The following is a 26,860-nucleotide window of genomic DNA, read 5'->3' as shown; positions in this document are numbered from 1 at the left end:
ACTGCCATAACGTCCTGCTAAGAGAAGGAATCGTACGAATGGAGGGAGCAAAACATTGTGTTTGGTCATGTTCTCTGTCACAGGAGTAACTGCAAACAAGACATGCAGCTCCTGGCAAATCCAAGGAAAACTCATTCATATTCAAATGCTATTCTGTGAATATTCTGATATCGGTCCAGATAAAAAAAAAAATAGGCAAAAACCCAGACACATGTACAAGCTCTTAGGTGAGCTCAGGAGAGCACTGAAAAATATCTCTATTCAATCAACAGCCACTTCTCGACTTCTTTCTATTAAACACCTTTTCCCAAAATAATACTAAAAAAGAGCTGAAGTTGTTATATAGAGAGGCGTAGGACCCAAGGATGCAGAGAAAAAATTATAATTTTTATTTAACAATAAATAATAAAGTACAACATAAACAATATACTGTATAATGCAAACAGAAAACAATTCTGGAAATCCCGAATGGAGCCACTGATGTCGCAGGCAACTGAGGAAAGATAGAAAACACAAAAGCAGAAATTAACGCGAGGCGCGAACCCTGGTCGCTCACTCGCGGTGCGAACACGAATCCCGCTACGAGAGAGAGAGAACCCCTTTGGTTTATAAAGAGTGAGGAGAGAGGCGGATCTCCAGATAGTAATCCGCCCGCAAAGCGAAGCTTTAACAATGGCTTTAACGATAAGCCGGATCGGCGTAGTCACCAGCGCACAGCTGCTGGGAAGGAACCGATCTAAAAAAAGAGAACAAAAGAATTAAAGTTCAGGCACGGATTCGAACCAGGGTTGCACCGGTAAGTGAGCGGTGACTTAACCGCTCAGCCAAACAGGCAGTGGTGAACCTGGGAATCGGACCAGGCCTATTGAAGGCTACGGAGGATGGCTTCAGCTTAGAGCTAGCCCGCTGCTAACCATGCAAGCAGTGGCTGCTAGGCAACGCCAAAATAAACGGCAGCACGAGGACTGCACGTAATCGCACCGGCTTTCCCTAGTCAGTGAAAACAATACCCTGGATTACCTCGGCCTTACGACCTACACACCCAACCGCTCTATCAGCGCCTGGGGTAACCGAACTTTCCCTAACAAAGAGAACTGGCTGGTGAAGTGCAACAGTGCCAAACAGAAGACAAAGGTGCGACGCCTGCAGTCTAGCGACGCCCCCTTAAATAGGGAGATCGCACCTGCAGGTCGTTCACCCTAATCAGCTGGCCTCCTACTTGAGGCCACGCTGTTTGTCACTCTGTAACGCCTGCGACGCTGGGAACTGGTGGTACATTCACCAGACGCCGCAGGCACCCTAACAGAAGTGGCTTATTAGTATTTTGAATCATCAAATATTAAATCTGTCAGGAAAACAAATCAAAGAGCACCAAACAAATGGTAAAAGTGTCTGCTAAATGCTGAAAATGTAAATGAAATGTAAAAAGTAGATTTTACAACCTGTAATTTTACTTTTACTTAAGTATGTTTTGTATTAAGAATTGTAATTCGCGCCGCTCAGGTGGCGCAGCGGTAAAAAGACACGCTGCAACCAGAGCTGGATTCCAGATACACCGTATCAAATCCAGCTCTGCTTCACCGGAAGCTGGGCGGCTGTATGAGCAACAATTGGCCGGTTGCTCAGTTGGGGGGCGGGACAAAGAACAGGATGTGGGTCTCTCTTTGTCAGAATGTGATTACAACCTCTGCCGGCTGATTAGAGGCGCCTGCACAAGAGATGAGGAAGAGTGCCCTTAGGGTGTGTCCCTGCGCATGCAACGCTAGGTGGCGCCAAACTCATCAATGTGTGGGTGGCAAAGATGCATCCGGCTGCTGCCAATGTTTCGGAGGGGATATGGGTTAGCTTCGATCTCCTCGGTCAGGGCGGGGTTCGGCATAGACAGAGAGGAAGCACGATGCAAATTGAACAATTGGATCCGCTAAAGGGGGAGAAAAAGGGGAAAAATTTAAAAAAATTGTAATTCGCTACATTTTAACATCCTTTACTGAGTAAAAAAAAAATCGTGTCTGGGAAACTGCTGCAGTGAATTCTGGGATGGAAAATAAACTGGTGCTAAAATAAAGGAGCTGTAATCTAGGTATAGAGGAGGGAGGGAAGAGCGATTTTTAAAAGTTTATCATGTTTGGAGTTTGATGTTTCGTTATTTGACAAAATAGTCTGATGTTTTGTTTTACATCTTGAAGGTTTTCTTTGGGTCATTTAGTGAAAGTCACAACACCTGTAACCTTGGCTTGTGTTGAGTTATGGATCTGCATATGAACATTTCGGGTTACGAATGATCTTTTTCAACTTAACGTACGAACAAATTTCAGATTACAAAAAGAAATTCGCGAAACACGTGACGTCATGAAGTTGACTCCAACCGTCTCTCTCTCTCTCTCTCTCTATATATATATATATATACAGTGAGCGAACATTCGGACAGCAGACAGCGTTTTCTTTATATTTTGTAAAATTCAATATTAAAATGTCCCCAGAGAATGTGCAGAGGAAGCGCAGTGGTGAGAAAATCACTATTTGTTGTGTTGTATAATTACTCCTGCCAGTAGGTGTCACTGTGTTTCAGACAGAGGGGACAGTGAGTGAGAGAGAAGAAGGAAATTGCTGAGTAAAGTATTCTTTCTTTCATGAAATTACACCCACAAAATACAACACTACTGAAATAAAGAAGGAAATAATAGAGAAACATGAGAGTTGTTGTTTCTGGTAGATACATTTTATAAAAAAAAGAAGGAAATGTATTATGGTGTATGGTACAGCACACGTACTGTACTGAAATGTGATGTGTGTTTATGTACAGTACTACGGTGTATTGTTGTTTATTATTGTTTATTACAGAAATGTCTATTCTATCATTTAAGATTTAAGGGAAAATATACTTGCATTTATAACAAAAAAGACCATTTAAAACATTAGAAAGGTTAGGTAAGGGGGGGGGGGGGTTGGGGGGTCTGACAGATTAATTCTATTTACATTATTTCTTATGGGAAAAATAGGTTTAACTAACGAACATTTTGACTTAAGAACAGCCCTTCAGAACCAATTACATTCGTAAATCAAGGGTCCACTGTACACTGACCACACACTTATCACCACAAAGCCCTGCAATGCCAAGAGCTGAAGAAAAAGAAGAGTTTCCTCATCAGGATCAGTCTGCAATACTAACACTGGCCCTAAAATGACAGTACGTTGTGTTGGAGAACCTGAACAGTGACTGATCCTAAACACATGAAGCACACTGACCAAGTACAGACTCACTCAACACAGCCTGACCATAGAGACGGTCGCTATAAGAAATACTGTAACCTAATATGATCACGCCAATAAAGCTTACGAAATCAAAACATTTTATTGAATTGAGAGAAAAACAGAAATGTGAAACATCAAATATTCTAATTACATTACACAGTCTAAGCTGAGACATTGCAGTTTGTGGGAGAATGTTTAGGTAACATAAATTAGAAATCGGCATTTGGAGTAGTGGACACCAACACACCACCACCATGTCAGTGTCACTGATCTGTGTGTTAAAGCTCTTTCCACACTGATACGGTTTCTCTCCAGAGTGAATGCGCTGGTGTTTTTTAAGATGACTCTAATGATTAAAACTCTTCCCACACTGTCAGGACTGATATGGTTTCTCTCCAGTGTGAATGCGCTGGTGGACTGAGAGATTACTCTGATGATTAAAACTCTTCCCACACTGTGAACACTGATACGGTTTCTCTCCAGTGTGAATGCGCTGGTGTGTTTTGAGATTAGTCTGTTGATTAAAGCTCTTCCCACACTCTGAGCACTGATACGGTTTCTCTCCAGTGTGAATGCGCTGGTGTAATTTGAGAGTATTCTGATCATTAAAACTCTTCCCACACTGTGAGCACTGATACGGTTTCTCTCCAGTGTGAACACGCTGGTGTCTTTTGAGAGCACTCTGATGATTAAAACTCCTCCCACACTGTGAGCACTGATACATTTTCTCTCCAGTGTGAATGCGCTGGTGTCTTCTGAGAGCACTCTGTTCATTAAAACACTTCCCACACTGTGAGCACTGATACGGTTTCTCTCCAGTGTGAATGCGCTGGTGTAATTTCAGATGACCCTGTTCACTAAAGCTCTTTCCACACTGTGAGCACTGATACGGTTTCTCTCCAGTGTGAATGCGCTGGTGTAATTTAAGATGACCCTGTTGATTAAAGCTCTTCCCACACTCTAAGCACTGATACGGTCTCTCTCCAGTGTGAATGCGCTGGTGTTTCCTGAGAGCACTCAGAGAACTAAAGCTCTTCCCACACTGTGAGCAGACGTCCCTTCTGTTCTGTTCTCTGGTGAGAGAGCTGTTAATGCTGACAGCACCAGAGGACGTCTGCTGATCACTGGAGCTTCTGGTGGGCGTCAGATCCTCATGTTCAGTCTTAATCTTCACCAGGGTCTCATATTTGACACTGTGGGGGGTCTTGATGTGTTTGTGGAGATGATTTTGGGTTGTACAGGAACGTGGACTCGAGGAGCAGCAGAAATCCTTGTTCAATCCTGAAGAAGAGAAACACAAGCTGCTCTTGTAACACAATCAATTACAAACATCACAATAAACACAGAGCAGATCAACAACAGAGTAATAAATACAAGAACCTACAATAAATAAAAGACACTACAGGACCAGAAGACAGGTGTGGTGTTGCTCAGTACAAGGTGTCCTGAGTTATTAATTTGTTATAATAATGAACCCAGTACAAATATTCACACTACATGACAACAAAGCTTGGAAATATATATCTGACCTGGTATTTACACATATATGGGCATTTTACTTAGTAAATATTTCCTACTTTACACGTCTTGGTTATTTATTGGATTATCCTATTAATATTACGGTTATAATCATCATTATTGCTGGTGGTAGAAACAATTCTGACAAATTAATCCACATTAAATAAAAGAAGTTCTTACTAATTTCATCTTCATCTTCAGGTTCCTCCTTCAGAGGCTGGAAACCTGGGGTGAGATGTTCCTCAGAGGTGTCGTGTTCCACAGGGATGAATGATTCTTCACCTGAAATGACATCAACATGTTAAAAACCTCAACAACCGGAGAAAATGTAAAGCTGTGTGTTTTTTCATTACAAATAAATCATAGTTCGATTTAAACTTAAAACTGGAGTGAAGCAGCACTTCTTCACAGGACGGATTCCAATCCATCATCCACAGTGACCCCACATAAGGCTGGGCGATATATCAAGTTTTAAAGCATTATCGATATATTTTCAAACACAATATAAGATAAGACAATATCGTTTATATCGATATAGACTACGTTGCGTTCCAATTAGATCTGACAGTTCGCCTTTCTCTTCTCCCAGTTTGTTTCTGCACATGTTCACCTTACCCCAATGCCCCGCCTCTCTCCCCCACTGAACACAACTCGCCCCTCCCCAGATCTGCAGGCAGCGATAGCATGGAGACGGATAAAGACATGACAGAAGGTATCAAAAAGGAGCTGGTTAGTAAACAGAGTAATAAGTGCTCAATTATTTGGAGATGTATTATTCTAATAATCATGTATTCTGAAGTCCAGACACAAGGTTCGAGCACTACGAATCTATTCCACCATTTACAACAGCGCCATAAAGTGCAGTACGAAGAGTGTGTGAAACTGCGTGCTGCAGCCCAGACCGTGAAGCTTCCCCAGCCTCCTGCACCGAAACAAACCACATTACTAAACTCGTATACCCGTGCTGTGCCTGTTCTGTCAAGTTCACACTACAGGACTTTCCAAGTGGTCAGCTTGCTGTACGGTTCACACTACACGACAGGATCTCTTGTAATCGGGAGTCTTTCAAGTCAGTGTTGCTTTCACACTACACGACTGATCAGTGATAGGGGGTTTCACACTACACCATCTATCACCAACTGGAATCACAGGCGAGCTTCTCTGCTCTCCCAAACTACGTTCTGTCACGAAAACAAACGCGGTAAGTGACGAGGGGTTAAATGATATCACGTCCAGAAATGATCAATGATTGTGCGCCGATGTGCAGCGTAAAATCAAAGAGGAAAAATAAATAAATCTGAGTGACCAGCATGGATCGTTCTATAGTGAGTTGGAGGTTAATAATAATTATTTGCAATGCAGTGTTGGTATTTTGTAGAGCAGTGTTTCCCAACCTTTTTGAGCCATGGCACATATTTCACATTATAAAAATCACAAGGCACACCACCAAGAAGTTGTACTGCCCTTAGTGGAAGAGAATGTAACTGTTCTGCCTGTCACTACACACCGCAGTACCAGTCAGGTGAAATTGGATGATCTTCCACGGCACACCTGATGATTTCTCATGGCACACTTGTGTGCCGCGGCACAGTGGTTGGGAAACACTGTTGTAGAGAACGATAAGGTCAGAAATACTGTAAATCTTGTGTGTGTGCCGGTGTATTCTGATATAAACTATATTAAGCCCCTGTCCCACCTGTTTACACTCCTCCCCTGCGTTTCCCCTCACACCGTATCCTGTGTTCTCATTGACTGTTCGACACAGCACTCATTCCCAGTCGCACATCTCAGACCAGATAGCCCTACCCCAACACTAACCATCCTGTTCTGTACCACACTGTCTGGTAAAAAGTGCTATACTGCTCTAGATGTACTTACAAAAGAAACTTTCATCTTCAGATTCTTCCTCTTTTATTACTATCTTCAGGAATCCTTCATCTTCTAGATCCACAGGGCTGATGTGTTCCTCTTCTTCCGACTGCATTATTAAAGATCTAATAAACAGACAGACAGACAGACATGAATGGATGGATGAATAAACACATCACATTCACACAGTGCAACGAGTCAAAACGAATTTTAACATAATTGTCTTAATAAAAACAGTATAGAAAAGCATGTAAACAAAGCTAAACGAACTTGATGTGTTTGTATAAATGAATATTATTAATACTTTTTAATCATCAATGAACTGAATCCTTTCCGATCACACGAGTCATTTGTAAGATGGATCGGATCAGATGAATCGGTTCATAAGAACCGAATCATGTGTGATGCTAACAGTTAGCGAAGTAGCAGTTTGTGTTTAAACGAGAAAATAGTTCAAGCTACTTAAATCCTCAAAGTGATTGTTTATTATGAACTGTCGTTTTATTATTAACTAGAATGTAGTTAATAATTAAACTGTAATAATTAAATGAACACATTTACTTACAGATTTACTTTAGTATGAACACATTGGCTTCTTCTTGTTTGAACTGAGCTGGTTGATCTAAGTGTTGCAACATCTCAGTAAGGAAAGCAGCTATTGGCTGTCCTAGAAGTCGCTAAGTGACGCCAGCGCCTAATTTGCATAAGCTTCCACATTTGCATATTTGTTTATTAGGATTTTAACGTCATGTTTTACATTTTGGTTACATGACAGGAACGGTAGTTACTCATTACACAAGATTCATCAGTTCACAAGTTCATATCAAACACAGTCATGGACAATTTAGTGTCTCCAGTTAACCTGACTGCATGTGTTTGGACTGTGGGAGGAAACCGGAGCTCCCGGAGGAAACCCACGCAGACACGGGGAGAACACGCAAACTCCACACAGAAAGGACCCGGACCATCCCACCTTAAAATAATCCCCACCTGGGGATCGAACCCAGGACCTTCTTGCTGTGAGGCGACAGTGCTACCCACCGAGCCGCCCACATTTGCATGTAATTGACGCTGTGGAACAGAGGAATAACGTCGTGGGTAGGGTTGCCAACTTTCAGAACTGGAAATAAGGAGCACCCTGGGCTGGTGGGTGTTTACCTGAGCGGGGGTGTGGGGTAAGGTGGTTAGGGTTGCACCTATAAAAAATATAACAGGTCTTACACCATCATAGGAACATTATCAAAATGTTTTATTTAGGCTGTTTAACATTTATTATTTTCACTCTTTATAATAATAAATCAGAACCATATTTTAGGTAAAACAACATAAAGAACATCATGTAACATTTTCTCTCAATAGTGCAAACAACATTTTTACATAATCCATCTTCACACCGACATGCAGCCCCGGTTCTGGACTGCGTTGCAGTGAGAAAATCTGTGGGTCAATGCCCACCCCAGCGCCCCCATAGCTCCAGCCCTGCTTGTGTTACTTTACTTTCGCCCTAAGCCGGATCCGAACCTTGGGCGGAAAAATATATGCGCTGCGCTCTGCCCACTGTGCTACTCAAACATCCGAGTATTATACAGGTTGTTATGCTGATAAGCCTGCGCGCACACGGCGTTACTAAGACTAAAAGTGAACACTACTTAAAATAATAACCAAACGCTTTCTAATTCCCACGGTAGCAGAAGTTTCCTTCAGTTTCATACACATCGCCCGGTCTCAGTCTAATCTGCAGCATCTCTCCCACTGATAAAAATATGGAACAAAGCACGTCCTGTATCAGTTCAATACAGAACACCACGTTTAGTTTCCAAACTAAACAATTCCGTATTTTACGGGACGGTTGGCAACCCTAGTTGTGGGAGAGACAAAAAGTGGGTAGAAAACGCCCTAAATATGTTCAGAACTACAAATGAACTTTCTTCTGTTGATTCCTGGTTTGTTTGTTTTACTTGTCATCGAAATAGGCCATCACTTCTCAACCCCCACAGGAAACACAGTATGAAACTCTGGTCACCCACATGTGCGACCAACTTTTTTAGAAAGTTTGGTGCTAGAACACCATTAATCATTTCCGTGCACTTCTTCCTGTGCATTTTGAAGTGAGTAGCAGCAGTGGAGTCTTGAGAAAGCAGCTTTACGTGCTTCCCCAATGTGATCGGCTTTTCGGGAGAGTCGAAAAAGCTTTACGTTATAAAAAAGCGTAACATGCTGCTCTGTTAAGTGTTATGGTTTGTAGAGAGTTTGTATGGTTTGTGTGTGCCAGTGTATTCTGATATAAATTATATTATCTCCCTGGTCCCACCTGTTTACACTCCTCTCCTGCGTTTCCCCTCACACTGTATCTTGCGTTCTCATTGGCTGTTCGACACAGAACTCGCTGCCAGTTGTGCGACTCAGATCCAGGTATTTGACAAGCTAGATATCTCTCTTCCGCTCAGATCGAGTTGTTGAGTAGTTCACACACAGCGATTGACAGCCGAGTTTCAATCACCGAGCGAACGTCAAGTTGCTCCCGAGCCAGCAAATCTAGCATTGAGCGAAAATCAGGGCAAAAATCATGTAGCGTGAACTAGGCATTAGCTTCATCTTGTTCTTGTTTAAACTGAGCTGGTAGATCTTTATTTATTTATTAGGATTTTAACGTCATGTTTTACACTTTGGTTACATTAATGACAGGAACGGTAGTTACTCATTACACAAGATTCATCAGTTCAAGTCTTTAATGTCAAACTCACCCTGGTGAAAAAAGTAGACTTAAGTATACTAATCTTTAATATGCCACAGTGCACTTAAGTGTCTAAAGATTAATGCACTTAAAGAGAGCTAAAATTACAATTTTTTTTACTTATTATACTTTAATTGTACAATACAAAAGTGTGACTTTAATTCTATGAAGTGGACTAAATTGTATTACATTGGAACTGTTTTAAGTATCTTGTCCTGCACTTTTTGTTTGTTTTGTATGTTGTTCTCTGGTCCTGGTCCTGGAGGAACGTTGTTTCATTTCAGTATGTACTTGTATAGAGCTGAAGTGACAATAAAGCCTCTCTTGAACTCTCTTGAACTTGTGTATATTTAATTCATCTTAAGTATAGTACAGCATGTGTGTTTAAGTCCATGTTTTACATACATTTAAAGTGAAATTAAAGCACATTATTTAACCAGTATTCAGCCACCGATCAGCCATAACATTAAAATCACACTCACAGTCCATTTTATCAGCTCCACTTACCATATAGAAGCACTTTGTAGTTCTACAATTACTGACTGTAGTCCATCTGTTTCTCTGCATGCTTTGTTAGCCCCCTTCCATGCTGTTCGTCAATGATCAGGACCCCCACAGGACCACCACAGAGCAGGTATTATTTAGGTGGTGGATCATTCTCAGCACTGCAGTGACACTGACATGGTGGTGGTGTGTTAGTGTGTGTTGTGCTGGTATGAGTGGATCAGACACAGCAGCACTGATGGAGTTTTTAAACACTGTGTCCACTCACTGTCCACTCTATTAGACACGCCTACCTAGCTGGTCCACCTTGTAGATGTAAAGTCAGAGACGATCGCTCATCTATTGCTGCTGTTTGAGTCGGTCATCTTCTAGACCTTCATCAGTGGTCACAGGACGCTGCCCACGGGGCGCTGTTGGCTGGATGTTTTTGGTCGGTGGACTATTCTCAGTCCAGCAGTGACAGTGAGGTGTTTAGATCCACTCATACCAGCACAACACACACTAACACACCACCACCATGTCAGTGTCACTGCAGTGCTGAGAATGATCCCCCACCTAAATAATACCTGCTCTGTGGTGGTCCTGACCATTGAAGAACAGGGTGAAAGGGGGCTAACAAAGCATGTAGAGAAACAGATGGACTACAGTCAGTAATTGTACAACTACAAAGTGCTTCTATATGCTCTATAAGTGGAGCTGATGAAATGGACAGAGTGTTTTAATGTCATGTGTACACGTGTATATGTATACATGACAAAGACATTCCAGACTACTCTTGTTTTTGGCTGGCAAGACCGATGTGTTGTGTAATCTGAGATGTTTGTCTGCTCACAGGCTGGCCACTCTCCTATGACCTCTCATTAACACGTCACCTCAGCAGTTTGAGATTTACACGTACAAGATGATTCTTTATTTAAATCCAAAAAAACGAATATTACAGTTCAAAATTCACGCCCTTACCATGATGCAAAGACTAGCGGCTTTATGAAAGTAATATTCGCTGTATGATGGGATGGAACCCCCAGCTATTTAACCCACTGAAGCCGGACAGCTCCCATCATTCTTGCTCCTCCAGGACCACCTTCACTCCTACAGAGGTGAAGTATCTCTCCACGTCATGTGACCGAGAACTGAAGTTACTGTAATGGTAACATTATCTAATGTTAGGTAATTAATTTTAAATACAGTAATGACCCCCCCCTTCCCAAATAAACACTGAAAATCTGAAATAATATCAGGATTATATATTGATTAAACTACTCAGCCATGGTTCTTTAACTTGAACAATACTTATACAATAATACACCTAATACAGCTTGACCTCATGTTCATATTCATTCAGCTTTTTCCTCTGGGCTTGACCACTCGTTCAGCTTCGCCACGTCCGCCGGCCCCACGTTGGGGCACTTGTGCCTCTTCAGTGTACTCGAGTAGTTAAAGGTCTGTCCACATTTCGAGCAGTTGTACAGGTTCTCCCCGGTGTGAATGCGCTCGTGCGCCCTGAGGTTGCTCTGCTGGGCGAAATTCTTCCCACACATGGAACACTGATAGGGTTTCTCTCCGGTGTGAAGGCGCTGGTGTATCTGCAGGTTCCTCTGGTGCGTGAAGGTCTTCCCGCACTGCGAGCAGTGGTACGGCTTCTCCCCCGTGTGGAGGCGGAAGTGCTGGCGGAGGCTACTGCTGTCGCTGAAGCTCTTCTCGCACTCCGAGCACTTGTAGGGCTTCTCGCCGGTGTGAACGCGCAGGTGCTTTTTGAAATTGCTACTCCCGCTGAAGTTCTTGCCGCACACCGAACAGTGATAGGGCTTCTCGCCGGTGTGCGTGAGCTGGTGCGACTCGAGGTGGCTCTGCCGGGTGAAGCTCTTTCCGCACAGCGAACAGTGGTAGAGTTTCTCCCCGGTGTGAATGCGCTGGTGCAGCTTGAGATTGCACTGGTTGCTGAAGCACTTGCCGCAGTCGGCGCACTCGTACGGCTTCTCGCCCGTGTGGATGCGCTCGTGCCGCTGGAGGTTGCTCTGGTTGATGAAGCTCTTCTCGCAGTACGAGCACTGGTGAATCTCCTTCTGCTTCTGGTGCAGGCTGGAGCTGGTGGTGGGCGTCACGTTGTCGTAGTCGATCTCCCCCGACTTCACCAGCGTCTCGTATTTGTCGTTGTGGCATCTTCTGATGTGCTTGTAGAAGTAGTTCTGAGACGTGTAGGACAGCGGGCACCAGAAGCAGGAGAAGATTTGCAGCGACGTGTTGGTTTCTGAAGCAGAAAAAGATACAGAAGTTCAAATGAAGCCGAAATAATGAGCGCTGTGGTTTGGTTAACAATACGTACAGTACATTTATACACCGATCCATACCATGAAGCACTTTGTAGTTCTACAATTACTGACTGTAGTCCATCTGTTTCTCTACATGCTGTTCTGTCTCATGCTGTTCTTTAATGGTTAGGACCCCCACAGAGCAGGTATTATTTAGGTGGTGAATGATTGTCAGCACTGCAGTGACACTGACATGGTGGTGGTGTGTTAGTGTGTGTTGTGCTGGTATGAGTGGATCTAAACACCTCACTGTCACTGCTGGACTGAGAATAGTCCACCAACCAAATATACCCAGCCCCATGTGCCCACTGATGAAGGTCTAGAAGATGACCGACTCAAACAGCAGCAATAGATGAGCGATCGTCTCTGACTTTACATCTACAAGGTGGACCGACTAGGTAGGAGTGTCTACTAGAGTGGACAGTGAGTGGACACGGTGTTTAAAAACTCCAGCAGCGCTGCTGTGTCTGATCCACTCACACCAGCACAACACACTAACACACCACCAGCATGTCAGTGTCACTGCAGTGCTGAGAATGATCCACCACCTAAATAATACCTGCTCTGTGGTGGTCCTGACCATTGAAGAACAACATGAAAGGGGGTAACAAAGCATGCAGAGAAACAGATGGACTACAGTCAGTAATTGTAGAACTACAAAGTGCTTCTGTATGGTAAGTGGAGCTGATAAAATGGACAGTGAGTGTAGAAACAAGGAGGTGGTTGTAATGTTGGTCTGTATTCTTTTAATTTCTTTTAAAGGCAAAATATAGTTCATAGTACTGGAGTAATATAATCAAAAGGCGCTGGTTCAAGCCCCACCACTGACAGGTTGTCACTGTCGGGCCCTTCAGCAAGGCCCTTAACCCTCCATTGATTAGACAGTGCAAGTCGCTTTTGATAAAAAGTGTCTGATAAAACCCATATAGTCAGCGGGGTAAAGGTTTAACCACTTGGCACTGTCTAGGAGTAACCCCACGCAATTTGATTCTGGTCATCTGAACCTGAACTGACCGCGTCATCCTAATAAGGGCTGCGGTGGGTCTGGGATCAGTGCATTATCTAGAATCCAAGGGTGGATTCAAGGGTGGGGCTACATTGGTATTGGTGCCAAGTGAAATCCTCAAGTGCCACTTGTTTCAGAGAGCTTCATTAGCTGAATTTTGAAAGATTAGCAAACCATTTGCTTTCACAGCGAGATCCATTTCAAACGTCTATGCTGGTGGACGCAGTGCGCTGGGTACCACCAGGCCACTGTTTTTTATCATGGTAAGTTTCGATTCAACACGTCGCTAAACGTTTGAATGAACATTCACCTGCTGTGGTGGAACTTTGTCCAATGTTACAAAGCTACATTACTAGTTAGCTAGCATTATTAAAAGTCCACATTATTATACTAGTGTGTTGTTTTGTATTGGGACGGTAAAGTGACGTTGCTTTATATAGCCCAGACTTTTTGCTTGAACTTATAGAGTCTTTAATCCACTGTTTACAACGTTCATTCACTGTCTGAGCTTCCTGTTAATGAATGAATGGTTGATTAAATGTGTATAAAACTCTCTGAATGAAGAATTAACACTTGACAAGTCAAAAAAGTCACATCAAACTTGTTGGACATTGTCTCAAAGCAACTTTACAGCATCCAGGACTGACAGACCAAAAACCGCTGCTGAGCAGCCGAGGGCGACAGTGGCAAAGAAAAACTCACTTAATATTACAGGAAAAAACCTTGAGAGAAACCAGACTCGTTGTGCTGGTATGAGTGGATCAGACACAGCAGCACTGCTGGAGTTTTTAAACAGTGTCCACTCACTGTCCACTCTATTAGACACTCCTACCTAGTTGGTCCACCTTGTAGATGTAAAGTCAGAGACGATCGCTCATCTATTGCTGCTGTTTGAGTCGGTCATCTTCTAGACCTTCATCAGTGGTCACGGGAAGCTGCTGGCTGGATATTTTTGGTTGGTGGACTATTCTCAGTCCGTCCAGCAGTGACTACGCTCATATGAGCACAACACACACTAACACACCACCACCATGTCAGTGTCACTGCAGTGCTGAGAATGATCCACCACCTAAATAATACCTGCTCTGTGGGGGTCCTGACCATTGAAGAACAGGGTGAAAGGGGGTAACAAAGCATGTAGAGAAACAGATGGACTACAGTCAGTAATTGTCGAACTACAAAGTGCTTCTATATGGTAAGTGGAGCTGATAACATGGACAGTGAGTGTAGAAACTAGGAGGTGGTTTTAATGTTATGGCTGATTGGTGTAGGTATACATAACACTAGTCTGAACCCGCCTCCATCATTATCTGGTTTGCTGTGCTCTACTATGTTTAATAGCTTGCCTGACGTTTAACTTTTACCAGCTATTGTATTTCACGCATATAATTAAAAGACACTTCTGTTAACAAACTAGTTCACTTTTCATGATCAGGGAATTAAAATCACCATGGCAGCTGCAATGATGGAGAAATTCACACCTGAGACAGTCCCGTTTAGTTTCAAACATAGATGTACTCTGTACAAGCATAGTGTCTGATTCAGCTGAGCTTAAAGATAGCCACTACCATTTGAAACTTCCCTTTCGCAGGACTGATGTTATCATGCCCAACAACAGGCCAGTGGCCCATCAAAGAGCCCAGCATCTGCTGAAAAGGCTCACAAAGGACCAAGTGTTCTACAATGAATACAAAACCTTTATGGAAAACGTCATAACAAAGGGGTACGCTGAAGTCATACCTCAGAGTGAGCTTCAGACTAGGACTGGCAAGGTGTGGTATGTGCCACACCATGGTGTCTACCACCCACGCAAAAAAACACTGCGTGTGGTGTTTGATTGTGCAGCAACATTTGGTGGAACTTCTTTGAATAAGGAATTACTCCAAGGCCCTAATTTGACAAATACACTACTTGGTGTATTGCTTCGATTTCGACAAGGCCCAATTGCATTCATTACTGATATAGAAGGAATGTTTCATCAGGTCCGGGTAGCAAAAGAAGACATTGACTTTTTGCGCTTTCTCTGGTGGCCAAATGGAGACATTTCTAAGGAGCTTGTGGAGCACAGAATGCTTGTACATATTTTTGGTGCAGTATCATCACCTAGTTGTGCAACATTTGCTTTGCTTAAAACAGCAGATGACAATCAAAATGAATATTGTGAAGAAGTCACAAACACTGTACGACAAAATTTCTACGTGGATGACTGCCTGAAAGCAACCAACAATACAGAACAAGCTATGTTTTTGTATCAACAACTTAATGAATTATGCTCAAAAGGTGGCTTCCATTTAAACAAATGGATCAGTAATGATCGTACTGTGCTCTCTGCCATTCCCAAAGAGGACAGAGCCAAAGAAGTGAGAACTTTAGAGTTAAACAAGGAGCAGCTGCCAATGGAAAGAGCCCTTGGTGCTCAATGGAACGTCGAAAAGGATGTCTTTACTTTTAGCATAAAGGTTAAGCCACACCAGTTAACCAGAAGAGGCATACTGTCTATTGTTTGTTCTGTATATGACCCCTTGGGCTTTTTGGCTCCTGTCATTCTTGTGGCAAAACAAATTATGCAAAGTTTATGTAAACTGAAACTAAGCTGGGATGAAACAGTTCCACATGAAATAGCTCAGACCTGGACAAAATGGACTAATTCGCTTCCTCTACTAGATACCTTTGGTGTCGATAGAAGCTTTATTCCTAGAGGCTTTGGTGAAATCACATCTGTGCAGCTGCATCACTTTTGTGACGCTAGTGAGGTGGGATATGGTTCAGTGTCCTATCTTCAGCTTACAAACGATAAAGATGAAGTCTGTGTGTCTTTTGCATTTGGAAAGGCAAAAGTGGCACCGCTGAAGTGTACCACCATTCCCAGAATGGAGCTAGCAGCAGCTGTCTTAGCTGTGCGACTGGATCACATGTTGAAAACAGAATTGCAAATGCACCTAGCTGATTCTATGTTTTGGTCAGACAGCATGACAGTTCTGCAGTATATAGCAAACACAAGAAAACGATTTAAGACATATGTTGCGAATCGAATCTCTGTTATTCATTCTCTATCTAAAGTGGAGCAGTGGAGGTACATTTCCTCTAAGGAAAATCCTGCCGACGCAGCTTCACGCGGCCTATCAGTAAAAAAATTCCTTCAGTGTAAAACATGGATCAATGGACCGGAGTTCCTTCAAAGTCACACTCAGTGGCAAGGGGCACTTGAAACTGGTAGCATATCAGATGATGACCCTGAAATCAAGCAAGAGGTTTCTGTTCATCTCATGTCTGTTCAGCATATGGAAGAGTCTTGTCCCATCAGTAAACTGCTTTCATACTTTTCTAAATGGGCAGACCTGAAACGAGCAGTTGGTTGGCTTTTAAAGCTTAAAGACACACTTAGGCAGAGGTGTGAGAAAAGAAAGAAGATAAATACCCATACTGATATCAATGTCATAATGAAAGAGGACAAAGCTGTGATTCTAAATAAAAGATGGAGTACACAGCTTTCATTGGAGAATCTTGATAAAGCTGAAAAGGCAATAGTCAGCTTTGTGCAAAGGCAACACTTTACTGATGAGATATCAAATCTGAGCAGTGGAAAAGCCGTAAAGAAATCCAGTCATCTGCACAAACTGGATCCTATAATGGTCGATGGAATACTAAGAGTAGGAGGCCGGTTGAACCGATCTGTGTTGCCTGAGGAGGTAAAACATCCTGCCATTCTGCCAAAGAACAGTAACATCTCAAAGCTCATCCTTCGCTGTGTGCATGAAAAGGTTGGACATAGTGGAAGAAATCATATGCTTTCCACTTTACGTCGACAATTTTGGATTCCACATGCCAATTCATTGGCTAGAAAGGTCATTAGAGAATGTATGACATGCCGCAGATATCGTCAAAGATATGGAGAACAAAAAATGGCTGATCTTCCATCTGATCGACTTTCAATAGACCTCCCACCATTCACATTGGTTGGAATGGATTATTTTGGACCCATTGAGGTAAAAAGAGGAAGGAATGTAGTCAAACGTTATGGTGTCCTATTTACATGTCTAACATGTCGTGCTGTTCATTTAGAAGTGGCTTACACGCTCGATACGGATTCCTGCATCAATGCCATAAGGAGATTTATATGTCGAAGGGGACAGGTCAAAGAAATACGATCTGATAATGGAACAAATTTTGTGAGTGCAAATCGTGAGTTAAAACTGGCGCTACAAAATCTGAATCAAAGGAAAATAAAGGATACTTTCCTACAGGAAGGAATACAGTGGACTTTTAATCCTCCTCATGGAGCTCACCATGGAGGCGTTTGGGAACGTCTTGTACAACAAACTAAAAGAATCCTGTGCTCTGTCACTAAACAGCAAATGGTTGATGATGAAGCCCTCAATACCATATTTTGTGAGGTTGAGGCTACTCTAAATGATAGACCAATAACGCCATCCAGTGATGATCCAAACGATCTTGAAGCGTTAACACCAAATCACCTTTTGCTGTTAAAAGGGAAACCCATTCTCCCACCTGGTCTGTTTAATAAATGTGAGACATACGGGAAAAGACGCTGGAAACAAGTGCAGTATATTAGCGACCTATTTTGGAAAAGATGGGCAAAAGAATACCTTCCTTTATTGCAACAACGTCAAAAGTGGAATAAAGTTCACAGAAACTTTTAAGTCGGAGATCTAGTCCTTATAGTAGATGATTCTGCCCCCCGAAATTCGTGGTGTATGGGGCGAATCACAGAAACTATAAAAGACTCTAAAGGACTTGTACGTAAAGTACGAGTTAAAACACAAACGAATGAATTGGAAAGACCCATTACTAAGATCTGCCTTTTGCTTGAAGCAGAATAAAACTGACAGTATTTAATTTATAAACATGAACACTAAAATTGAACATTTAAAGTACCTTGAAACATAAATAATCTTATATAAATAAAATGTTGATGTTTAGCCAACGGATGGATTTACAATTGCATGCATGTAATGTTTATATGCAATGTTTATAATAGTGTTTGTAAACTCTTTTTTTGGACCCTTGTTTGAACTCTCCATATATATATATATATTTTGGACTTTCTTTGTGCAGTTTTTGGATCATTTTTGGCACTACCTGTGACCGAAAAAGTATGGGGTATTTTTATGGACACACTCATAAAGGACTCAAAAACATCTGAATAGAATTTGTCTATATATTTGTTGTTTAAAAAAAAAAAAAAAAAATATATATATATATTGTATTATATATTGTATTATATATTGTATTATATATTGTTATAAATGAATTGATGTACTGCTTGATATGCAAATCTTGGATGTTAAGTGCAGATGGTTTTGGTTGATTGACCCTATCTAAGTTATCAGTGAATAGCTGTTGATAAAATTTGATAATTATTTGTTAAACAAAAAATTAGAGGCCGGAATGTTACAGCCATTTTGCATTGTTTATATTTTATCTGGAGGTATGGTAATGGATAAATGTTTGAATTATTTGAATTATAATAATGTTTAGTGCATGTAATGTCACCTGGTGGCGCGTCATAGGGTTGCGTTGTGACGTGTAGGGGCGAAGGGCATAAACGTGGGGGGGGCGTGTGTAAAGGTACTCATGGTGGATGATCTGGGTGTTTGGTGAAACACACTGTTTTGACCACGCTCTTCAACTTCATAAAATCTGATGTAAAAATAAGTCTTATCATCTTTGTCTACACAAACAAAACAAAAATAAATTATTCTAACGGCATCCGAGGAGTGTGCGTTAATCCAGCCAGGCGCTCAGGGACTATATATGAAGCATGGATCAAATGGTCGACACAATAAAGTCAAAACAGTTTGCTTTTCCATCCCAATCACCGCCTCTTCACCATCTACTGGTTCCTGCATTATTACTTCTAATTCAATGCACTTGAATTCAGCACTCAAACTTCATTAATTCATTCAAAGTTTTCCGAACTTGAGCAGAGTTCTTTATATGATCTGAACGCAGCGGCTCAGATTTATAAACCGTTTTACTCACGGCTCACCGCTCACCACGGGCGCTCCGCTTTTCCATTAACTGCCTCCACCACCGTAATCCAACTACTGTTTTGACTTTATTGTGTCGACCATTTGATCCATGCTTCATATATAGTCCCTGAGCGCCTGGCTGGATTAACGCACACTCCTCGGATGCCGTTAGAATAATTTATTTTTGTTTTGTTTGTGTAGACAAAGATGATAAGACTTATTTTTACATCAGAATTTATGAAGTTGAAGAGCGTGGTCAAAACAGTGTGTTTCACCAAACACCCAGATCATCCACCATGAGTACCTTTACACACGCCCCCCCCCATGTTTATGCCCTTCGCCCCTACACGTCACAACGTTGATACAATGCATGCTGCTTTACCAGCAGTTCTGTAATTTCATTTTGTCTTTTCATGACAACAGCAAAAGAATCTTGGTCACTAGAACAGGGAAGATTTTGTTTTGGGATTTCTTTTGCACCTTGAATTGTTGCTCTTTTTGATTGAATTGATAATTGACTTGGTGTCTCTGTTTTAACCTGTGGTAGTATTACTTTTGGTTTATTTGAACCATATGATTGATCAGTCTGTATTGTTTGCCTTTTTGCTGTCATTGGAACGATATATTCTGTTGATGTTCTAGACGAAGTTGTGAAGTTGGGGATATTTAGAGTTTGAATCTCTGCAAGCACTTTTATTTTAGCTTCAGCTTGAGCTATTTTAGACTGCATTTTAAGTTTTTCTTTTTTTGCTTTAATCCACACTTCCTCTATTTCCAACTCAAGTTGCTCGTCCAATAGTCCGGATTGCGCAACCAATACAGCGCATTGTACACGTGCCTCGGACAGAGCGCTGGACGCTTTACTGGCCCGACTTGAGACCTTACTTGGCGTTTCCGCAGCCTGTGAAACGCTGTCCTGAGGAGTTACAGATTCAACATAAACATCAGCAGCATCACGCAAACATTCAACATCCTGTTCAGTTTCACCAACCACCTCATCAGCTTTAAGCCATAATTCAACACCGTTTTGGAACTCTTTAAACTGCGACATTCTGGGCTCATACCAGTCACTATGATCATGCTCCTTCTCTTCATCAGGCAATAAAGACTGGATAGTTTCATGCAACTCCGTAAACTCATTCAGATAATTAATAAAAGCAGTCATCTGCTGCTGTACCTCTTCATTTGTGTCCCCCGCCTCTATAAGAGCGTTTATTTCGTTACGTTTTCGCGTAAGGACACCCAGCTTTCCTGTTTTTACAAACATAGATGTACTCTGTAGTACTAAGATCCTACAACACAGGAAAGCAAACAGCAGGAGAACAAAACACAGGAGACCAAGGAATTTATTCCAGGACCATTTAGTATAGTGTTTTCCATAAAATATAAGATATACGTAAATAATCATTAATAAATAACACAATGTACAATTCAATACATTTGGTCCACAACAGGAAATCTCAGACCTACAGCAACATAAAGAGCGTAACAGAGTTTACAGAACTGATACCACATCACGCTTTTATGTATTTTTCAGGTAGAGAGAGTGCGCCTAACCCAACACCTTTGTTTGTTTTCTAAATACTAGTAACACTGATACAACATGTGCAGTGTATAAAGTCCCGTCAATGAAATGTGTGACTGTAGTCAGCAACAGTTGAGGGTTTGGTCTGAAAAAACATGAACAGGCTTTTGACCAGGATATGGGTGACCCAAATGCTCCTTTAAAAGCAGAGTCTAGGACCTTCTAGCTGGCTTTTTTCGAAGCTTAAAAACTCTGAGTTGAATATACACCGATCAGCCAGAACATTAAAACCACCTCCTTGTTTCTACACTCACTGTCCATTTTATCAGCTCCACTTACCATATAGAAGCACTTTGTAGTTCTACAATTACTGACTGTAGTCCATCTGTTTCTCTACATGCTTTGTTACCACCTTTCACCCTGTTCTTCAATGGTCAGGACCCCCACAGAGCAGGTATTATTTTGGTGGTGGATCATTCTCAGCACTGCAGTGACACTGACATGGTGGTGGTGTGTTAGTGTGTGTTGTGCTGGTATGAGTGGATCAGACACAGCAGCGCTGCTGGAGTTTTTAAACACCTCACTGTCACTGCTGGACTGAGAATCGTCCACCAACCAAAAACATCCAGACAACAGCGCCCCGTGGGCAGCGTCTTGTGACCACTGATGAAGGTCTAGAAGATGACCGACTCAAACAGCAGCAATAGATGAGCGATCGTCTCTGACTTTACATCTACAAGGTAGGAGTGTCTAATAGAGTGGACAGTGAGTGGACACGGTGTTTAAAAACTCCACTCATACCAGCACAACACACACTAACACACCACCACCATGTCAGTGTCACTGCAGTGCTGAGAATCATCCACCACCTAAATAATACCTGCTCTGTGGGGGTCCTGTGGGGGTCCTGACCATTGAAGAACAGGGTGAAAGGGGGTAACAAAGCATGCATAGAAACAGATGGACTACAGTCAGTAATTGTAGAACTACAAAATGCTTCTATATGGTAAGTGGAGCTGATAAAATGGACAGTGAGTGATTTTAATGTTATGGCTGATCGGTGTAAGTATTAAGACACCTGACCATGAGCTTGCTGGACATCCCTTTCCAAATCTTCTAGGAAGCCTTTCTTCAAGGCTTTATCATGTTTATGTGGGAATTTGTGCCCATTCAGTCAAGAGTCAATCAGGTCAGGTCAGGTCAGGTTGAGTTGGATTGAGACCAAGGCTCTGTGTAGAGCAACCAGAGCTCCATTGAACACAACTGGTCAAACCACGTCTTGATAGAGCTGCTTTGTCATTAGGGGTGTAAACATTCATTTGTATTTGATGGAACACGCAGACGTTTTTCCAGACCTTGAAACCCAGATTATGCGCTTTCTAAATACTGCTCTGGGTTCTAAGTTCTGGGCTCTTGAGACGCTGGGCCTCACAACGAGGGTTCAATTATTCTGATATGGGCTGCAGGAGGTCTGGTGCCAACCACAACACGAGGCAGAAAAACACCCTGGACATGGCAGCAGTAAACGACACTGAGCAGCTAACTGATCCTCTGCATAACTGAACCCAGGAACCCAGGTGAAGATCAAACCCAGGTCCTCAGGAGCCCGGTGGTATGGGGGCACCAAATCTACCTGCCGAGTCGGCAAGCTGCCCGACTACACGGATAAACAGCTCAGCGCGGAGTGGCCGACTGTGCCGGATGATCTCGCTCGGCCTTGCCTTCCTGATCTAAGCTCGCCGGCTTCGCGTTGGGGCACTTGTGTTTCTTATAGGTGCTCAAAAACGTAAAGCTGCGTCCGCACTCCGAACAATAGTACAGGTCTCCCGTGTGAATGCGCTGGTGCTTTTTGAGATTACTGTTCTCGGTGAAACTTCGGCCGCAGTACGAGCAGCGGTACGGCTTCTCGCCGGTGTGAATGCGCTGGTGCTTTTTGAGGTTGCTGCCCTCGGTGAAGCGCTTCCCACAGAGCGAGCACTGATACGGCTTCTCCTCTGTGTGGATGCGCTTGTGCGTCTTGAGGTGGCACTGGCGAGTGAAACTCTTTCCGCACACCGAACAGTTATACATCTTTTCTCCGCTGTGAATGCACTGGTGCAGCTTGAGATTGGTCTGGTGGGTAAAGCTCTTGCCACACAGCGAGCAGTAGTACGGTTTCTCGCCGGTGTGGGTGCGCTGGTGGTGCTGGAGCGTGCTCTGCTGGGCGAAACTCTTTTCGCAGTACGAGCACCGGAAAGGCTTTTCGCCGGTGTGGATGCGCTCGTGTCGGTTAAGGTTACTCTGATTGTTAAAGCGTTTCTCACAGTGAGAGCAAGGATACGGCTTTTCTCCTTTGTGAATGCGCTGGTGTAGTCTCAGAGAACTGCGGTGACTAAAAGTCTTCCCACAATCTGGGCACAGGTGAGTATCTCTGGGCATTTGTCCGTCAGAGGCATCGGCGCCGACGGCACAAGAGGACGTCTGCCGACCGCCGGAGCTCGTCGAGGGCATCGGTCGCTCGCATTTGTCATAGTGGCGTCTCCTGACGTGTTTGTCAAGGTAAGTATGGGACGTATAGGAAAGCGGACACAAGGAGCAGCAGAAGACTTGCAACAAGGCGTTCGTTTCTGGAGCAGAAAAAAAAAAGAAAAGAAGGACTTATTGCGGAATGCAGCAAATCTACGCAGCAAGACACATTTTCTTAAAAGATCATTGATTTAAAGTGACATGAAGACTCCAGAGAGGAGGACGTCCGCTAGCTACCTCGGTTGCAGGTTGTATTTGACTGGCACCAACTATCAAACCAGAGCTACATTTGTAGGGCACAAATGTAAAGCCAAGGTCAGACATCAAGCTTCTTAATGAATGGGGGACGTTGCCAGAAGCATCCAGAAGAAACAAACACAAAGTCTGGATGAATATAAGTAGTACCAGTAGTATCAGGGGCAAAATACCCCTGTAACCCCCCAAACCTAAGAAGGGTGTCCTTCCTAAGTAGGGGCTTCCATGACAAGATGTCAAAATAGAGACCAATAGAGAGCAAATCACCACAAGGCCAGCCCTGTGCCCAGTGTGTGGTATCAAGAGCAAGTCACCAGCCTTAGAAAAACTAGATCCTGGCAAATCACCACACCCTCACTGAGGTTGCAGATATGCCCTCTATGAAAGACCTAATCAAGCTACGCTGGCCAGTTCCTCCAACGCACCCGGGCTGTCTGTCAACTCCATGCTGGTGACCCAAATCATGGTATAGTTATCCCCAACGAAGGTTGCCCCAAACGTGACAGTGTCTACTCTGAGTGTTTGCCAAGTATTTGTGCAGTACAGTAAAAGGACGCAACCAATCTAGTTCTTGATGGTCAGAAAACCACCTCTGTCATGTTGCCTGACCTTATCTTGTTACTCTGTGTCAGGGAAGCAGCAGGTAACTCTCCAGATAATGCAGACGTAGATGCAATAAGGGTACTTAAGCACGTTTGTTTGTTTGTTTAACCCAAACCCATGACTGTGTGGAGAATGTGACTGGCATTAGAACCACTCACTGACCCATTGACCCAGGAACGCTTCTGTTTGTAAATAGGGACAGTGGTAGCTCAGTGGGCTGTCAATCAAAAGGTTGAGGGTTCAAATCCTGGCTCCTGTCAACAAAACATTCATCGTGAACAGTCTTGGTCCCAGGGGCGCCATACATTGGCTGACCCTATGCTTGTGAATATGTAAATATGACAAATGTGTCCTACGTCCAAAGGGGTTGAGGGTTTTGTGTGTTGACGTTTAGCTCACATAACTTGGCAAAACAAGAACTGCCATAAAAAACAGAAGGCACCTTCTTCAGACTGATGCCACCATAAGGAAGCAACAAATCCGCGGGTACAGTTTATAGACTGAGTATGGACCAAACCGTGGGTACAGATTTTGCTCCTCACATCTTTTTTTCCCCCGGTAGTGAACCTTGGTGGTATTGACGTGTAAATCGGAGCCAGCAGATGACATCAACTCACGTCACAGCTACTCAAGGTTTAACACCTTGTTACGTAGGGGGTGTAAATCCCACATGCGGAGGGGTTGCAACACCAGAGAGAAAGATCTCCAGGAAAGCAGATAACATGCAGAGTTTGGCGTCTTGGATCAGGTCACTAGTAAAGAGGAACTCTGGAAGAACCAGTCAGACGCTACTTGTGCAATGCAACTCCAAAACCATCATCATCGTCATCATCATCATCTCAGTTTATCCATTTCAGAGTCACTGTGGCATCAGGGGAAGCAAAGAATCTTCAGGCTTCTACGAGCTCCTTCAGAGATCCCCGGCATCCTGGATCTACCCTGGGGCCTCCTCCCAGTTGTCTGTTCCTAATAAACCTCCAATTGTAGACATCCTCCAGATGGTATCCTTATCACATGAGGCTTCTCTCCACGCAAAAGAGCAGCAAGCTCCTCAAAGTACGCCCAGCAAACCTCCAGAGAAACTTTATTCAGCTGCTTGTATCTGCTGGAATCTTGATTATTTCCCAATGCTCATGACCAGAGGTGAGGGTGGAGATATAGATCAACCGGTAAATTGAGAGCTTTGCTTGATGACTAGGCTCTCTTCACCAGCAGCAGACAAACCCTACTTAGCTGGCTGCTAATCCCATGTCACACGGGGTCTGTCTGAAGGCTGTCGATCTCTCTGCATAGATACGTCATCCTACACGCCCGTCTCGATTCAAAGACGCCTCAAAATGCTCCTACTGAGACGCCTTATTCTGACCGAATAACGAGGGAGCGTCCGACGCTTCCTGAGCCGTGAAGGCAATCCCACAATGAATTCAAATGTGGTGGTTATAAAAGCGTACAAGCCTAATAAAGGTGCAACTCTGAGTGTCAGTGACAGTTTAACAGCCAGACGTTAGCTGGCATGCTAGAGAGTTGTGTCCCCTCAGTCAGAGGCTAACCGTGTTAGCTTTGTAAGGGTGGGGACAGCCAATGACGTCATCGCTGTCTCACTAGAGAGTCTCAATACACTGCCTTCTAAAGTAAGAGGTTCAAATAAGGTTCAGTTCAAATAAGGGCTGCCGCGATTGGTCGACCTAGTCAATGAAGTTGACGCATCCCTCCCCCCTTTAGCACATCCAATTGTTCAATTTGCATCATGCTTCCTCTCTGTCTACACCGAACCCTGCCCTGACCGAGGAGATCGAAGCTAACCCATATCCCCTCCGAAACATGGGCAGCAGCCGGATGCATTTTTGCCACCCACACATTTTTGAGTTTGGCGCCACCTAGCGTTGCATGTGGAGAGACACACCCTAAGGGCACTCTTCCTAATCTCTGTGCAGGCGACTCTAATCAGCCGGCAGAGGTCGTAATCGCATTCTGACAGAGAGAGACCCACATCCGGTTCTTTGTCCTGCCCCCAAACTGAGCAACCGGCCGATCGTTGCTCATACAGCCACTCAGCTTCAAATCGGTAAGGCAGAGCTGGATTCGATACTCAGATAGGTGTCTTTTTACCACTGCGCCCCCTGAGCGGCACATTGACGCATTATTTAAAACGTGGGCACCTTGCATCATCTTGCATGCGTCACCTACACATTGACGAGTGCAGTGCAGCTCAGCGTTGTGTATGGAGAGACACACCCTGAGAGCACTCTTTTCTTATCTCTGTGCAGGCGCCATCAATCAGCCAGCAGAAGTCGTAATTGCATTATTTATGACAGAGAGACCCTATCCGGCTTAGTCCCGCCCATATCCGGACAACAGGCCAATCGTTGTTCATGTGGCCACTCAGCCTAGGCGGCAGGCAGAGCTGAGATTCGATACGATGTATTCGAGATCCCAGCTCCGGTTCCAGCGTGTGTTTTTACCGCTGCGCCACCTGAGCGGCCTACAAGCTGGCGTACTTTTAGCGGTTTCGTTTTGCCTGTCGCGTCTGCTCCACAGCTGCAGGTGACGCTGTGACATTTTTGATGTTAAGTACCATGACTACCGAAAAACGATGATCACAGTTACGGCACAGTACTCGCTCTGAAAGACATGTTTGTGTTCATGGCACGCCTCTTTTTTTTAAACCGACCAATCACAGGCGTTGTTGCGGAGTGTCGCCGTCCGCGGAGTTCGCTTCCTCATTGGTCTCCGAAGCCAGGTGAACTATGTCTCCGCATGAAGGATGGCGAGGCCTTTAGGCAGCTG

General features: G+C 43.5%; 2 protein-coding genes across 2 annotated transcripts in view; both read right to left on the bottom strand.

The window, feature by feature from the left end:
• Positions 1–3,538: 3,538 nt before the first annotated feature.
• LOC134335124 (zinc finger protein 239-like) lies at positions 3,539–7,242 on the bottom strand. Its single transcript, XM_063017553.1, has 4 exons — positions 7,205–7,242; positions 6,649–6,764; positions 4,951–5,052; positions 3,539–4,533 (listed from the first exon to the last, which is right to left on the bottom strand). The coding sequence occupies exons 2-4, from the start codon at positions 6,752–6,754 to the stop codon at positions 3,626–3,628; spliced, it is 1,116 nt and encodes a 371-aa protein (XP_062873623.1). The 5' UTR covers positions 6,755–6,764; positions 7,205–7,242; the 3' UTR covers positions 3,539–3,625.
• A 3,324-nt stretch (positions 7,243–10,566) lies between these two features.
• Positions 10,567–26,860, bottom strand: part of LOC134335019 (histone-lysine N-methyltransferase PRDM9-like) — a 34,892-nt gene continuing 18,598 nt past the window's right edge. Inside the window, exon 8 of the mRNA XM_063017404.1 lies at positions 10,567–12,125. Coding sequence (XP_062873474.1) covers positions 11,212–12,125 — 914 coding nt within the window. The 3' untranslated portion in view covers positions 10,567–11,211. The remainder of the gene's footprint in view (positions 12,126–26,860) is intronic.

This window comes from Trichomycterus rosablanca, chromosome 2 (assembly GCF_030014385.1).
Source record: "Trichomycterus rosablanca isolate fTriRos1 chromosome 2, fTriRos1.hap1, whole genome shotgun sequence".
NCBI lineage: Eukaryota > Metazoa > Chordata > Actinopteri > Siluriformes > Trichomycteridae > Trichomycterus > Trichomycterus rosablanca.
This window is presented reverse-complemented; position numbering and strand designations above follow the sequence as displayed.